The following is an 18,112-nucleotide window of genomic DNA, read 5'->3' as shown; positions in this document are numbered from 1 at the left end:
TTTTTTTTTTTGCTTGATGAATAGTTGAGCCCAATGCCATGTCCATTATTTTCTAATAGAAATAATTTGGTCATGTCACTTATTAGTATAAGTAAAACAGATGCATAATAGTTTTTCAAGACCAGTACTCCTTTTCCATGGTCTTTGATTGTCTTCTATGAGATGCCCGTCTAATTTCTCATCATAGACAAACTTCTTGTTTGAATGAAAATCATTTGGAAATCTAAATCTGCCAGCGGTATGAATCCTTTTGGGCATTACTGTATATGAGAGTAATATCCCAGTAAGCATGTCCTACATTACTGTCTGCCGCTTTGCTGTGCTTCTCACCCAGAAACATTTTCCTCGAGTCCTGCCTTTGTGCAATTCTCTCAAAACACAATAGTGCAGCAGCAGCAGCCCAGGCTGGAACGGCTCCATTTGGAAGCGATTGCTTGTGATGAAAAACACAGCATGTTCTGACTAGCACATTTTGTTAAATGGGACACTACATTTCCAGCATATTTTGAAGGGATTACATAGAAAAATGTAGTGAATAAGCAGAGGTAGTTTCCCCTTTATAGAGCTAAATGTTTCTGGCCGTCTTTGGGACAGAAATCTGGCAGCGGGATGCGTTTTTAAAACTGAATTGTTGAGTTTCTAGCAGTTCTATGCGTTACTGTTGCCGTTTCAGCATTTTCTGGGGTACAACACAGTTCTGCGTCCCCGAGTTGTGGGCGAGTGGGTCGGCCGCGAGGACAACGACGCTGACCCGTTGGCTGCTGAGATGCTGCACCCTCCGGTCCCCCGAGCTAAAACTGAAGTGTGCTGGAGCGGAGAGAACAGCCCTGTTCGAAGGTTAGTGACCTGATCTGTGTGGTGGGAAAAAAAAGCTGAAAACTTTATAAAGTTCAGTGAGCTGATGGTTATTTAAACACGAGGAGGTAGTTTTATCATTGTGCCAGCCTGAGGAATGCCCATCTGAATGGCTTTGATAATCCCATTTCAAAGGCCCACTCCAACATGCTTGCCATGATATTGCCTCAACCCAATTTCACATTAAAGCTAACCTCATTTCTCTGCCCTCAATGCCAAAGGAATTTGTGTCTGGTATTATAATAAGTATCCTCTATTGCAAAAGATATCTGCATCCTGCATCGAACTTTCCGAAAGCTGCTTTTTTAAATTTATCTTATTTATATGAGGACAATTTAAGTTCAGTATTTACTCTCTCACTATTCAGTCCTGTTTTTTCTTTCTCTCACTCTCACATGCTTCAGGTCATCAAACATGATCAAATTTCAATATCAGATGAACACAGCCTGAGTTGTGACAGAAAGCACTTTGGAGGTGATGGTTTTTTTTCTCATTAGGGAAGCTATTAAAACTAAGTCTAGCCATTTAAGGCTAGACTTTGATTAGACTTTTAGAAACTTTTTTAACCATTCCGAAATGAACTTGGTGATGTGCTTTAAATAACAATTCTGCAGCCTACCCCATTAGCAGAACTGAAGTTTTTCAGCTTCAGATCAGAAACTAATAGCTTCATGTTTTCTTTCAGGATTTTTAGGTAGCAAGCAGAATTCATGATTTTATTAGTTACTGAGAGTCGTCCACATCCTGAAGTGCAGAGCTCTTGTGAGTTTACAGATTACTTTCCTAAAAGGCCACATAAATATTTGCACCTTTTAAAAAATTTTATTAAAAAGAAAATTAAAACACCTTTCCTTTTCATGTTTCTTTTTTTAGAAACATGAAATATGGAAACATTAACATTAAGTGATGTCAGTAATACTTTAGATGTTTTTGGTTCTTTGATGCGTATCTCCAGTGGTCATTGGGCGAGAGAGGCTGGGTAAACCCTGGACAGGTCGCCTGTCCATCACACAGACGTATACAATGAAAACCATTCATACACACACTCACAGTTACGTGTAATTTGGAGAAATTAGTTAACCTAACCATCTTTAATGACTTAACATTATTAAAATTTAATTGCTACAACATCTCTGTTTATTGATGCATCTATGAGAAGACAGGTAAAGAGCCAGAACTGTTTTCTATGGGAGAGAAATAACATGTTTTCTTTTTCTCTTTCTTACTTTATGTCATTATGCTTCCAAACTATTCAGTCTAAAAATATCAGCTTTCCCCTACAGGAATGAATGAATATATCCATTTTTGTGTGCACAGGCCTGCTTTTGTTTCCCTCTTTTCTATTTGAAACAAGGCCCAACATGATTCTCAAATGGTACAAAAAGTCAATTTATTAATTTATATTTGATATATATTATATACAGTACAGACCAAAAGTTTGGACACACAGTTGTGTCCAAACATTTGGTCTGTACTGTATATATATCATTCATATATACTGTATATATCACATAATCATTCAAGTAGGTTTGTATGAAACAAATGCTTGGTAATTGTCAGTTGGTTCTGATAGCATAGTGGCTGGCGTTCAGGAGAGGCACTCAAGAATGAGTCTTAATTTGGATCCTAGTATTTTTGCATGAGTCAATTTGCACTATGTGTGTCATAGGGCTGGTATGACTAATTAAAACAGGGAAAAATATAAAACCACACATTATGCACAGGCCTCAGCTGACAGACACAGGTTATCCCATTACGATGCTGTATAGGTGGATTGTATGGGGAAATCACTTGATTTAGCTGGGAAATGGAAGAGTGTGTGGGCTCACTTTGAGACCTGTAGAAAACCAGCACTGTCATATTCTGAAAATCCCAGCTGAGCCTAATCACAAGCCTCTAACCTTTTACACGTAGCTTTTTATTGTAGCTCATCTGTCGGTGATGTGTATGATAGAACCTCATATCCTAAGGCTAAGGACTCTCGGCATGTTTTAAGATTTTCCCTGCTGACACACACCTTATTTACTTGAGTGGGTGTTTAACAGGTTTCTGCACTTGTTGGCATGTTATGAAGGTAATGCAAGGATTTGAATTAGGTGTTCTGGAGCAAAAGCGCTCAGGGCCAATATGAAGGATTTTAGGCCCTGGGGTATAAGAATGAGAACCACTCTGATAGCAGGCAACACCGCCAACTCAACAAAAACATTGATAAAGATTTAAAATGTATTTTGATGATTTGCTTAAATGAGATTTTCTCATTTAATGTGTAACAGCAGCACACATTGTACTTGGTTGCCTTCTTTAAATATATTTATACTTCAAAGTTGCAAGAACAGATAATCTTGTTTTCAAGCTTCATGTTGAAACTAGAGATTCAAACCATTAGAGTTCAGCTTCTGTAATTTGAAAAAGACCCGGAGAAAGTATTTAACTGCACACAGAAATAAACTGAAATAATAAAGTGCCGATCACTTATATTGACCTATTTTCCTGTGTGCTTTTTGTCTCCAGTGGTAATTCTCTCTGTCCTCGTGTTCAAGCAGATGAAACATCTGTGGTTAATGACTTGTACAAAATCAAGCTAAACCAATTTAATTAGCACAACTACCACACAGCGAGTATGACTAAGTACAGCATCAGTCATCTTTTGACCTCTTTTTATTAGCTGTAAATAGAAGTCATTAAATGAAGATTAGGATCTAATGAATACTCTTGCAGGGCGATGATCCACAACCCTCATCCAGATGGATATAGAAATAAATTTTCCCAGTGTAAGGCAGAAGCTAGCCCTATAAAGAGTTTATTGTAAAAGAAGACTGATTTTGGTTAGTCAGTGATGGCTACATTTTAAATGAGAAGTAGAAAAATTATTTTAATCAAAAATGGTGGAAACATTTTTTCAATCCTTTGACTTGTTGTGCTGCAGTGAAAGGAGACACAGAGGAAGAGGAATTCTGTGAATACTGGTGCATTTCCAGAGCTGCAGCCTCTCAGGATGACGGACGTTAGCCATGGATTAAAAATGAACCAGGAATGAGAAATTAAGACTTATAGAATAAATATTAAAACAATAGTATACCATTATGAATGGGCTATCTGGATCCATTGTAATGACATTAGAACTGGTTTATGTGCTCTACTTTCTTAGTTTTAGTTGGGGTTCAGCAGTCTGACATTTTAGAGAGCTCTGTAAAGAGATTGTTGCAGTAATTAATTTAACTAAAGATGAATGATATTTGTTGCAAATTTCTCTTCTGGCTTCTTAATGCTTATTCCAAAACACAATATTGGAGGTGCCACTGGTTTTCTGGTGCTGACCAAACAGTACAGCATTACGCATTCGACATAAAACTTCAGCTTGTCTTTCCGTTTGAAAGTTTTGTTTCTTAGTCGTCAGTGCCTGCACCACTTGCACAATCATCTCATCTTATCTTCCCTCCTCAAGCCATTTATAAGAAGGTGCAATCCACCTTTGTGACACCTGAATTTATTTTATGACTACTAAGCAAAGACTGCAGTCATATAAATCTGAACCCAATCCAGGCAAAAGCAACATTTTGTTTATTCCCAAGTCAGCATATGGAAATGCTGACTTGGCAGAGCTATACACCCGATAGATTACAGACGCAGAGGATTATGCTGATAGAACTTTCTAGCATCACAAAAACAACCAATTCAACTTCTAAATATTTTTCTAGAAATCATGTTATTTTGGTGTAATTCTAAGGCTATTTGCTATTTTTTTTCTGCCCCTAGCTTGAAGATGGAAACAAAAAGCAAAGGGCTAAAAGAGCAGCAGCAACATCACAAGAAGCTCTTGGCAGCCATGTTGTCCCAGGACTCCTTTGATTCGGTCAACAGTCCCGCTTCCTCTGTCGTAGAAGAAGAGATTGAGGACGAAGATGATGCCATGGAACTTCTGGGTAATGTCACAGCAATGCACTGCTTTCAAAACTGCAACAGATTTAAACTGATATGTCGGCAAAATGTTTTCTGGTTCTTGTGGTTTCGGTTGTTTTGCTCTGTTATATCCATTTTTTTTAACTCATTTTGGATTAGTTGTAGCTCTATTTAGCTTATCCCTGTGTTTGCCTGTTCATTTTCCTCAGCTGCATTAAGCTCCCAGTGACTGTTTTATGTCAGTGTGATAAACCCACTTGTTCCTAGTCCAACTAATCAGCTCCTCTATATTTGTAGTTTGTGTTTTGTTTAGTCATTATCAGATCATCTTGTTACCATCTATATAATTTTTTTTTTGTTAAATCCTCTTTGACAAAAAAAATCCTGCCTACATACATTTTAAATTTGAGTGAATGTCCAAACAGTTTGAAATCCATTAGTTTACAGTCAAAGATTTGCCACTTGGTAAAATCATCATCATTCAAGGCAGTGGACACAACAGCAATTGTGTCTGGTTGGATTATTCAATATAGAAAAATTGCAAAAACTCCATCTCGCACTGTACACTTGTCAGTTAACATGTTAAGCATTAAAACTCTTGATAATTCCTCTTGACTTGCTTAGAAGTGCTATCTGGAGAAAGCCACTTCTTTCTAACAAGAATATCAGCATGGCTTTTTACTGTGCACGCCTGGTATTCAAGAGGGTTATGAACCACAGCTGTCTGAAAAGAGCTAAAATCCGCAAATACTTGAGACCCCCTATAAAAATACTCATAGCTGTCTATTTTGATACTTCATACATCTAATATGCATTTAATATTTACAGTGTAAACTGTTTCAACACTGCCACAGAAACCAATATCTAGTGCCAATCAATTCCAAGGAAAATAAAGGCTGGACTCACTGCTTTGCAAAAGGTAGCCAACAGCATGTCAAGTAGCATTATGTCAAGGCATTTCACCTGTGCAAGCTGCACTTTAAAATGTTTAGATGTGATCTAAAATCAGTTTGCAAATACTCAGATTGTTCACAAAGAATTTGGAGTCATGTTCCAAAAAAAAAAATCCGCTAATAGGTGAATTTGCAAATACTAGACCTCAAATAGGTAGAGTTCCACACTAAGATATCGAAAACAAAGTCTTTTCAACAAATAAGACCACAGTAGAGATCGTGTGGTATAATGCTTCTCAAGACCGACTTTTTAGCAAAGTGGTGGAAGGATGATGGTTGGGGCTTGTTGGACACCTACTGTTCATTGAGTTGACCATGAACTGCTCAGTATACCAAATATTTTAGGGACAATTGTGAGGGCATCTGATGGGCTGAGGTTGGGCCTGAGGCAGGTCATAAAATAGAACCAAATCTAGAATAGGATGACTAGAAAGGGGGAAAAATTGCAATGGAAAAATCAAAGTCCAGCCCTACTCTTTATTAAAATGTTCTAGTGTGAATTAAGAGTTTTGCAGAAATGCATGCCTGCGTGCTAGAAAATTAGTGAACAAAGCAGCAATATGAATAGGGGTCGTTTACATGCTGACAAGTGGTATCTGGTGCCAAGTTATCCTACTAGACATGACAACTAGAGAATCCCTCTTTTTGATATAGCTCATATATTCCTCCATGCCAGTCCTGCCACCAACCCCTGACTAGTGATTGATGGAAAGAGCATCTGACATTAAACCTTGCTTCTCCCTGGTTCAATGAAAGGTGCTTGTCGTTCTGTTTGTGCAGCGCATGAACCTAATGCCTGATAACAAACTGTATCTAGGGCTTGAAATACTTAACGAGCTGAGGCTCAGATTTTTTTTGTTCAATCTGAATCAGCAGGGGTGAATCTCTTAATTAAAAAAAGAGCATACATATGCACAAAAAGCAGCAGGTGGCAAAAAGATCAGTTTAAAGCGTAACTAATAGCCTGTCGTTGCTCACTGGGGAATTTCAGCGTTTATGCAGACTGTCACCAAGGTTAGCAGAGAAATGGCTGACATACAGAGCTACTTTGAGGAACGCCAACCACCAGTGCAATCTCTCTGTGTCTAACATGTGTTCCAATTATATTGCCTCAGTGCCTGTCAAACAGTCTGAGTTATTGTTAAATAGTAAAACACAATCTATGTATGCTTTGGTTTCTGTACTTCGATCATGTGTTTCCTGCTTGTTAGTATGATCTGTTTGCCAGACGGCTGCATTCTTTTATTGATGTGACACAAAACGCATGCAGGCTGTACAGAGAGGGGTCTACAGAAACATTTACGCCGTTGGTATGCGGTTTGTTTAAGTTGAAATGCTAGATTAATTTTTTTCTATAAAAGAGAATTTAAACAATTGCAGACTTTAATAAACAGCCTTTGCAGACAAGATGGTTATCTGTACACATTTTACAGTACCTTGAAAAATATTTCATACCCCTGAACTATTTCACATTTACCACATTTCGGTGTGCGGATGGTGTGTTCCAGATGATGTGTAGTGTTAATGTTTCATCACACATACAGGTACAGCTCAGATAATTAATGTTAAAAAGTGGATTTTTCTTTTTGTTACTTGTTTTAGGAAACAAAACAAGTTTATTATACAGATTAATTACACATAGTGAAACATTTCAAGTCTTTTTTTGTGATTTGGGTGACTAAAATTACTTGCAGATAATAAAAACCTAAAAAAAACTTTTGAATTATATTTAAATTTTTGAGGTGTACCTCTAAGATTTTGATATTTTGATCAAAAAGTAAAAAATAGGTCCCATCAGTCCAGAGTGTCTTCTTCTTGTGATTGTCAGTAACTGGGTAATTCTTCTTCTTACAGCTTTCAGTGAAGGAACCTTTCACAGGTCAGAGCACCAAGGTCTCATCTGTATATACATTCAAAGCCCACGACAGCAGTACATTGCAGTGATAGATACAACCATAAAACGAGATGTTGGTGGTCTGTGATAGCCCGTGGTGATCATAACTCTTCCTCTCAGCCATATTCTCTCATGTCTTATACGCTACTATCCAGGGCTGTAATTCAGATGAAACAATGTAGCAAGGTCAATTGTGATCCTCTGTCAAGGCCTGGTCATGGAGCTCTCCAGAGATTCTGTCTTCTGTGTTTACTGCCTCCGAGTCTGCAGAATGCGTTATTGTAGGTCTTGCAAACACTTGTCGGTTTAAAAACAAAAGGGTAACCCAGCAGGCTGGGCTTACATGATAGTTATTTAACAAATGCATTTTAGTGTGTGTTACAGCTGGTAAACACAAAGGACAATGTAGTACTCAGCAACTTGTTCAAGAAGTTTTCAACATGTAAACTTGGAGTGTTTTCTAATTGTTAGAAGCTAAATCATTGACGGAATGTGAGCGTTTTGTATTAACCTAATAAGTGGATTGTTTTCCTTCTGCTGTCAACTTGCAGGAGTTGTTTTCTTCATAGTACTCTCGCACTGAAACAATTTAATCAGTTTTCTAACTAGGGGCTTTTTTCCTTCTTTTAAAATCTCTCTCAGTCCTGGGTGAAAAAATAAAAATAAACTTGTTTTAATGGTTTCAGATGTACTCATCTTTAGCTGTTCTGGCTGAAGATACAGTCATGTTTAGGCATGCAGCCACTTTCTTATTGCTGTTTCATTATTCATGACAATTAATACCAATTCTTCTTCCGTGAATAGCACATTCTTTTGTCTTTCCCATTTTGAAGAGAAGCCAAAAGGAAAGGAACCCATTCAAGCACAAATTCACACACTGACTTAATAAAAATCTGCCAGTGAATATGGAAGGAAGTGTGTGCCACAGCTTTTGTTGAAGCTTTGCTCAATTCTCTCTCTCTTTTTTTTTTTTTTAGACACTCTATCCTCAAACAATAATAAATAAGTTCACCAACATTCACATTTTAATAGTTCTAGCTTCATTTTGTAAAAGAATTAAATTTAAAGGTTTGGCATTTGCTTTATAACTTCTTTAACTTTTTTTTCTAAATGATTTAAGTAAATAATTCTTATTCCATTTTTTCCCCCAGGGTGCTTTGACTCCCACCAACACATACATGTTGGGCATATTTTGCTGCTGGAGTGAAAATTAGTATAAATAATTGCAAATAAATCTTTTAAGTGATTGATGGCTGAATGGAGGTCCTCTGATGAGCAAATCTTTTCTTCAGAACCAAAATTGGTTGTAGGCTTTTAACTTTTGCTTAGACTGACATCTAGTGGCGGAAATATTCCATCACAGTTTGACTTTACCATTGCATCGGCTGATTCAATTAGACTTTATCCAGCGAAGTTAATCTGGTCTTTTTGTTATGTTTTTGTAGATAAAACACAGCCATGAACTCAAATATTCTTCAGAGTGTTTCTGTGTTCTACTGTTAATTAGCACAGCATCTAACTGAAATGGCATTGATCTAAATACTGCTGCACACGGAGAGATCAGAGGAACAAGAACAGTCATAATGGCAAGAAATTAAATATTTCTAGGTTGTGGCTGCGATCAGTCAGGGTATTCTGAGAAGGAAAGTCGGAGACACAATGAGCAGTAAATGCACTTCCAGATGGCCACTAGGTGGCAGAAAAGTCCCACTTGTTGACCCAAAAGAGAGACGGAGACACGCCCAGAGATTATAAATTGTGTAATAAAAAAAAGGTTTCAAACGAAATAAGTATAATAATCACAATTTCCTTGTATTAAGTGTTTTCCATACTGGGTGTGTGTGTTTTTTTCCCTTAATCTCTAGATTTAGATTTATGGGATAATAAGATTCTCTTGGAATGGTTGTACAGCTAAGCTTGCCAAAGTTTTCTCACTTTATTACAGCTCTAAAAGTAAAGGCATGATTTGCTTTGTTCAGATTTTTCCAAGGAGAAAAATAATTGGAGCTCTTATTGATACTTAAGTTTCCCTCAGGTACCACTTCTTCCTTTTCGTTAAGTCTGCATTTAGCATTAACCGCAGTCAAAGCTATACTGGAAATTAATATGGCTCACATGTTCTTGTAGAAACATTGGATAATGACAAGATTCTAGCTTTTTCAGGGTGGCCATAAGACCCCAGTTATAAACTTATCTTCTGGAAGTTGGGATTGTGGGAAGAAACACCCAGATTTTGGCCTTGGAGTGAGGTTTTTAATGGAAAAGTCAATGTCAATGAGTTTGCCGGCTCCCTGCTGGAAAGTTGCTGTAGGACCCAGTCCACCTCGTCAAGATCCTCAAAATCTACATTAGCAAATATTAGTTTTAATACATTCTTAGAGGGATTCAAAAGGCATTATCCACCAACGCAAAACCTGCAGAGAATGTTGAGCTTTTATCTGCGTCTAGCCTCTCTGTTTTAAGAAAAATCATGTGGTGAAGGATTTTAAGAAGAACTGATCTCATGTACACGCTCTCATTGTTCCAGAGAGGAGCAGAGCTCAAACAACCTTATGCGACAGCCATCAGACCTCCCTGCATGAGCCGGCCCGACCTTTGTCAGTGTGTTAACTCACTCTGGCATAAATCCTGAAACGCGAGTAGACGCTGTAAGAGCAGCAGCGAAGATTTGATGGAGACAAGATGAGGTAGAGATAAAGCTGCCGTCTGATCTTTGATACACACACCAAGTGACACGGTGACTGACGGATGAGTTATGTTACCTGTGTATAGCCCTTTTGTTAAGTGTGTTATATCGCTCCCCGATCGAGTGCTGCCTGCAGTACAGTGCAATTTAATAGCGGAGTCTTTGCGTTGAAAAGGGAAAGTGAGCTTCTTTTCTTTCCTCTTTGCGATCTTTACTTTACCCTGCTGAATATTTAACTGAAAGGTGATCCATGTTACATCATTGGTCACGTTGCTTCAGAGTGTGATTTTATAATTGGTCATAAAGCTTCTGAAAACCTGATGAGTTCCTTTAAAGTACACTACCTTGGTAAAGTACTTGCAGCTAGAGAGTAAAACTGCAATATAGGACATCCTATGACTCAATAACTGCTTCTTGCCATTTTTCCACAGAGAGCGGGTTTAGTTTTCCTGTTGACGAATTCTTCCACCTGAGCTGTGGATTTGTGCAGCTCCTCAATATTTACCTTCTGCTTCTTTGCTCTGGTTATTGCTCTCCTCACCCAGTTTTAGTTTAGATCAGGAGACCACTACTTATTGCTTCGTAGCTATGAGTCATAATGCGGAGTTGTTGCAGTTTGACTTTGCCAAACTGCAGGCAAAGTCGGAGGCAGACATGCATTCAAGAGATTTAAAGAAACAAATACAATAATTTACAGATGGCTATGGAAGGAAAACTGGCAGGATACCACGGGCAGAAAAACCGAGAACACAACAGGCAATGGCAGGGCGACTGGAACAAAACGGGCAAATCCAGCAGTGTGAAGCTTAAATACTGGAAAGCTTGATTTATTGACAGGTGGCTGATTGGTAAACAGGGTTCAGCGATGAGGACACTAGACAGGAAGGCTGAGAGAAAGAGGCTAATTAACATGATAGGACCTCAGGGAGAAATAACCAAGGGAAAAACTCTGGTCTAATGGAAAAGCAAGAACTACTAAACTAGGCATAATGATTGACTTAATAAGAAAGAATTAAGTCATAAACAACGAAATCATTAGTGGAAACGCAGAAACGAACCCTACCAACTTCAAATCATGACAGCATGTCACTCTTTGTGACAGCATGCTGATACCAATGATTCTTAAAAAAAAATAACATTGCCATTCCTGCATCATAAAGATGTATTTTCTTTAAAACCCAAAGAGTATCAGAATTGAAATTATAGTTCTGTTTTTTAGATGTTTAAATTTGATAAAGTAAGTACTTTTAAAACAGCATAACTTTTTGTGTGGGGTCACTGAGTTTGTGTGGCTCTAGACAAAATGTGCTTAGTATAATGGCTGTAAAAGATGCAGAAGTCTGCTTTAGATAAATGACCGTGACTTAGTAGGTTAAGTTCTGCCATTCTTCTTTTATTTTCTGACTATGATGGATTGAGCAGTGCTCTGTAACCTGTTCCAAGCTTGGAATGCTGTTTTATCATCTTCTCCACATCTTTATCCCTGATCTATAACCATATTACACATAACTACTTACAAATTAGATGATTTTTGAAGGCAGCTGACAGTTTTATTTAGTGGGTATCTGAAAGGGATTCCAAACTTTGCAGATTTTTATTTGTATGTTTTTCTTCCTTTGTAACAATTATTCCCTCCTTCTCCTTCCCTCCGTAAGTTAAATCTCTATGGAGTGCATTGATGTTTTTGATGGTACTTTAGAAATGTTCAAGCCATGTAGATACACGCCAGTGTATTTATTTTGATTTAGAATATTGTAGTGTAATAAATTGCAAGTTTTACGTTAAATCTGAACCCACTTTATACACAGTTGTTAAGAAGACTGCTAGTTGTTCCTGTTGTGGATAATTAACTTCATCTAAATTTAAAATATGTCTGTGTGTTCATGCTCGACTGCAGATGAGAGAGGGCTGGGTTTTTTTTCCTTTTTCTTTTTTGACGTACATTCCCTCGCCTCCACCGCCTTCTTTATCGTTGCCCAAACAACATAAAACACAGCATTTACCGTGGAAACGGTGTAAACTGACACAAACAAAACATCACCTTCATGACGCATTGAGGGGAAGAGAGGAGGTGTATCGAAGCAGACAGATACGGTGCTATATTTCAGGGGTGAAAGCTGCTTTAACTAAATCTGTCGCTTGAGGTGCTTGCAGGAAAGGGTCGGGCTCACCTCCGACGGTTTTGCCAGCCTGTCAGTGGAAAGAGCTTTCCCTATTACTAGAAGCCAATTTGACGCCAGTAAAAAGTCTGCATGCTGCAGACGGATGCATTAATTCAGATCCAAGTTGCTGTGATTTTACTGGAAGCAATTACCTATGGGCAACACTTTGCTCCACGTGGCCTAGCACCAGCCAGCATGTCCCGTCTGATTATTCACCACAGATTAACTGAGACGATAAACTCCTTGGAGGAGTGCTGAATGGATACAGTGGTGCTGTATTGTGGCTGTGCAGCCAGACAGAAGCAGGAGATGGCGGATAGGAAGCCAAGTATGTAATCTGAAGATATGGTGCTGTTATCTAGAGCTACAGATAGAGGTCTTGTATGAATGGATGCATTATGTTGCTATAGGTTGTTTAGATGGGAGACATCACTGTTTCCTGGCTTCTGTCTGCATCAAGATTGAGATTTCAGAAACCAGTGGGCTTCTCCATTAAACCACTGATTCAACATAACAATTGTTGCAATAATTCAAATGTGAACTACATCTGGGATAGCTGTATAAAGTGCCTTGCAAAAGTATTCATACCTTTTTAATTTTGATCTTGTGCTGCATTGCAAACCTAACAATAGTGTGTTGATTGTATGAGATGGATGTTAAATTTAAATCCTAAAAGTTTTACATACATTTATATTCAATCTCTTTTACTCGGACACCCACTACATAAACTAATGCAACCAGTTGCCACCCACATAGTGAATAATTTCAGGTGTAATGAGTCTGGGATAAAGTTGGGGAGAATTTTAAAACAGGGTTAAGTTGGGGAAAAAAAATAAACAAAGCTTTCAACATCTGATGGAGAAGAAGAAAAAAATCAAAAAACACTTTGACAAATCCAGCAAGAAGAGCATTAATCAGAGAAGCAGCCAGAAGACCAATTCAGCAAAAAACTGCAAAGATTCACAGCTTAGGTGAAAGAAACTGGCAACAGGACAACATTTAGTCCAGCCTATTAAAAAATTAGGTCTTTACTGAGGAGTACCAAGGCAAACACAATTGAACTGGGAATGCTACCGTTGTTATTTCAGTTTCAGTTGTTAATACAGTTTTCCATAAAACATGTGGATGAATGTTCTTTGGTCAAATGAGAGCAAAACTGCAGTTTTGTATGTGCAAAATACAATTTGTGGCAGAAAAACCCATCACATCACTTTGAGGACATCGCCATCATACCATGCTTAAAGCATGGTGGAAGCAGCATAAGTATGTGGGGATGCTTCTGTTCAACAAGAACAAAGAGTTGATGGGGAAGGTGGGTAGATCTAAACACAAAGAGACTTGCAAGCTGTAAAAGACGTGAGGCTGGAGTGGTAGTTCATCATTCATTGGGACAATGAACCCAAGCACACAATGAAATCTGCAAAGGAAGGGATTCAGATCAAAGTAGAATTAATCTTTTAGAATGTCTCAGTGAAAGTCCAAACCTAAAAACAAACGAGTGTCTGTGGCAAGATTTCAAAAGTTCTTTTCAGCTTCTTTCCATCCTGTCTGATTGAGCTAGTGCCATTTTTTTTTTCAAAGAACAAGGAGTCATGTCGGTCTCTTGGTCTGAAAAACTGGCAGAGTTATACCCCAAAAGACTTTCTTCAGTGCAAGGTGGTTGTAAAAACAAAACAAAAAAAATTGAAAAACATGTATCCTTTCACTTCACAAAAATGCACTGCATGTGTTGTTGATCAGTCACATAAAATAAGAGTACAATGTTCAATTCCCAGCAGCTGCCCTCATCTTACCCCTAGTAAAAGCCATTTTACTTTTGATTTGATTTTGCTTAGGTGGAAACATTGATCCTGATGGATTAAAGTTTTACTACTCGTGCATTAAAAATCAAAGCTACACATCTCAAAGAAGAAAAAAAGCTCAGCAACCGAGCGTAATGACCAGCAATGTAAGGCATCAGCACATCAGAGATCTACATCTACAGCAATGTTCTAATCGAAGCAGTATTTGTGGTTAGAGGGAAAGTTAAAAGAAGGTTCGCACCAAGATCTGCGATAAGACTTTCCACAGACCTCAGAGCTGTGATGTTACCCTACTCATATGTGTCACCCCCCATCTGATTCTGATCAAGGTTTTTATTGCTGTGCTCTGAGCAGAAGCGGCCTACAGCTTTACAGCGGTGTCCTTATAGGCACAAAGAGACGAGGCGGGCTTCAAAGTTAGGGGTGCCAGTGAAAGCTGAAACATAATTATGATATGTACGTTGGAATATTGTTTTTATTACCAAGCCAAACAAATGTGTCTCTGTTGCGATTCACTTCAAAAGATGTCTGTGTGACGACTAACCGCTGTGCTGAGACGTGTGTGCATTTGAGGCGCTTAACGAAACACAAATGGGAGGCTGCGTGTGTGCGGGCAGCAGAAGTTGTGAGGTCCGCCTTTGCTGCTCCATGATGTGTTCGCAGATGTGGGTCCCCTGCGTTTGGGAAGGCAGAGAGAGAGCACGGTGTTTGGCTGCAACGCGTCTGTCGCATACAAACTATTAATTAGGGCCCACTGTTTTTGCGGTTACACGTCGTTGCTACTCATGAAAGAATGGAAAATTCAATTATTTCGCTCCGATGAGACGCGGTGGATTACAGCGCATGATGAAATGCATTGGATTGGATGCGCTGGTGAAAGCGTGTCTCCCAAACTCCATGTGTGCGGCGGTGCTTTTTGGATGATTCCACCCTATATATCTGTCAGCGCATCCCTTGAGAAGGTGTACATTAAGTTATTTGTGAAGCTGTTGCACTAATTATGACTCCCGCTCTGTTTTTAGCTTCACCATGGGCAGCAGAGTCAGTCAGACCGTCGCTGTTTAAACAACATTAAATTACATGGAAACTTGGAGAGTAGCGCACACAAACACTTTATCTGTGCACTCCTCCTCCTGCTCCTTTCTGGCTTTATACTTGTGAGTGAGTGATTGCGGCACGGAATTCTACATCTTGCAGGCCTTTTGTTGGGATTGCATCGCTTGAATAGTTTCCGTTCTCCTCATCCCCCTCTAGTGTCTTCAGAGCAAACCCATTTTTATTTATCTGTCTTGTCTGGTCCATAGACGGCATGCTCACACATGGCTGCTCTGATGTATATAGCCAAGATGACTGATAATGGCCAGTTGTTTCTGTTTATTCCATATTCTTGATATCATTTATCAGTTTTGCTTTCTTTACTCCATTAGAAAGACACTTGTCAACATTGGCTCGATCTTTTGCTGCTCTTGTAATACTGTTTCCTACTATTAGCATTTTTTTCCAACAAGTTGGAGCTGAAGTGAAGTCAGACTAAGACAAGATAATTTTCTATTAGATGCCATGTCGACATAAATATCCTTATGTTACCAAGTTGACACGTTCTGCTTACCATTTTTCTTCTACCCCTTAAATATTCAACAAAGCTGCAAAGCTCTCTTGAATTGTTGTCCTTCCTACATCAGTGGAGTAGAACACTCAACTATAATTCACACATAAGTGTGCTCTGTTTAGCTTTCTGCCAAATAGTTGACTGACAATCTCTGAACTTGAGTAAAAGAGCATGAAATTAACACTGTTTTTTTTAAAAAGCAATAGTTCACTAGTTAGCTAGAAAACTTTAGCCTGTTAATAAGCACACATTTTGTAACTGTAGTAGTCAACATTGTTTAATAAATGTAGCATTATAAGTTAACTAAGAAGCATTTGTTGGCTGTACAAGTTAACTGTACAATTTTTGTGTATTGTTAAACTGATTTTTTTTTTTAGCTCACTTAAGGGGGCAGAAAAGTTTCTACTAGTCCAACTAGTGCTCTTCTAATCAACAAGAACGACTTTACAATTTAATTAAGTTAATTTAATTAATTTAATAAGTGCTTTTTAATGGGCTAGTTGTTTAATATGGCCAAGAGGATTCCACAAGTTAGCTACTGCACATTTTAGACTTTATGGAACCAAAGTAGTATTACGAGCCAATAAGTTATTTATTTATTTACTTGATTGTTTTTTAGATTACAAGTTCACCTTTTAATATATTTAGTAAAAATGCATCAGCTTTATAATTCCAATAAAATCAACTTTGAAATTCAGCTGTTGGCTTGTGGTCACTAGTGGACTAGCTGACATTTTGATTCCTTCTTTTAGTAGTATGGCTAGAAATGCTTATTTTAGTTCACCTGTCCACATTTTAGGCTCCATTAATTAACTTATGCTTATACATTATTAGTAAATATATGTGCATTTTAGGCTGTACTAGTAAGCTAGCACACATTTTTGCTAACTTATTAACCTTTCTAAACTTATCTATTTCAGAGATTTAAATGGCTAAAAAAGCCAAGTTAGCAAAGTTATTGCACCATTTAGGTTTCCTTAGCTGAATATGAAAATGTTTAGGTCGCATTAGTTGACTAATGTGCATAGTTAGTTAACTAGTGTTCAGAACTTGCTTCCACTAGTTAACCCGTCTGTTGCTTTCAGTGCCAACCAGTTAAATAATATGACTACAGCGTCAAACACAGCAGTTCCATTTGTAAGAGAAAGTGTATTTGGCAAGTCTTTTTTTTTTTAAAGAAAAAAAAAAGTAGTTATGGACTACAAAGCATTAACAACTGCTAAAATCAAGAATATTGAATGTTTACGCAAACAGCTTGCCATAGACTTTCAGTTGGCAAGTGTAAACAGACATGTGTTGTGTCTAGACCCAGGCCCAGGAGGCAGTCATGGTCTCAGGGTAAACTGGTCTCATGGGAGACGCACTGTAAACTTATCATAGCTCCATTGTGTTGGCGGTATGCTGAACTCTAATGTAAACATCGGAGAGCATGCACACGGTTTTCACTAAAAATACAGAGGAAAAGAGCACTTCTGCACACCAAACATACTGTATGTTGACATAAACTTTAAAGGGAGGGTGATGCTGGGAATGTGAACATGAAAAGACTGCTGAGTCCTGGTTTACATAATGTATGAAAGTGGATTATACGGAGTGTGATTACTGTTAACGCTGTTATATGCAATCCAGACAACGGTGAAACTTTTCCATTTCGAATGGCTTTACTTCTGACTGTAATTTGACCTAAGATACAAATCCATGTTCTGTGATTACAAGATTGCATTGTGTCTTATCTTTTTCCTTTTTGTGTGGGACCACAAAAATGTCTGGTGTCGTTCAAAGGACACTGTCAAAAGACATAGAATAAGGTTTAATGATACACATGGACATTTTAAATAGGTCATTCATAGTGCTAACACAGCAAATGCACACTTGTTTCACTCTCAAGCAACTCATGTACACACAGATAATACAGTATGTCATGTTCATTTGAGTTTAGCCAAGGCTGGGATTCAGACTTTTGGAACATTTTTTTTTTTAAAATGTGAAGAACCTTTTACGTTGAAACTATAAACAAAGTTGCATGAGATTAACACTATTGGTGACATTACTGTGATATTATAAACATTGTAGCAGTGGTATATGTAAATGACTGATTTTTTTTATGATCAGACAGTTGCCTTAGCTATTGTATGATATTGAATATTTTTCTTAGCATCAAAATTGAGTTTTAAAATGTTAGTATCAAGACAATCCTAGTGGATGGGATAAGACTAAATAGATCAGTTACTGTTCGGCAGATAGACGCTTA

General features: G+C 38.0%; 1 protein-coding gene across 1 annotated transcript in view; it reads left to right on the top strand.

The window, feature by feature from the left end:
* The window catches only part of c21h8orf34 (chromosome 21 C8orf34 homolog), an 81,612-nt gene that overhangs the window by 23,934 nt on the left and 39,566 nt on the right, over positions 1-18,112 (top strand). Inside the window, exons 6-7 of the mRNA XM_032551795.1 lie at positions 674-837; positions 4,612-4,778. Coding sequence (XP_032407686.1) covers positions 674-837; positions 4,612-4,778 — 331 coding nt within the window. The remainder of the gene's footprint in view (positions 1-673; positions 838-4,611; positions 4,779-18,112) is intronic.

This window comes from Xiphophorus hellerii, chromosome 21 (assembly GCF_003331165.1).
Source record: "Xiphophorus hellerii strain 12219 chromosome 21, Xiphophorus_hellerii-4.1, whole genome shotgun sequence".
NCBI classification, from domain to species: domain Eukaryota; kingdom Metazoa; phylum Chordata; class Actinopteri; order Cyprinodontiformes; family Poeciliidae; genus Xiphophorus; species Xiphophorus hellerii.
This window is presented reverse-complemented; position numbering and strand designations above follow the sequence as displayed.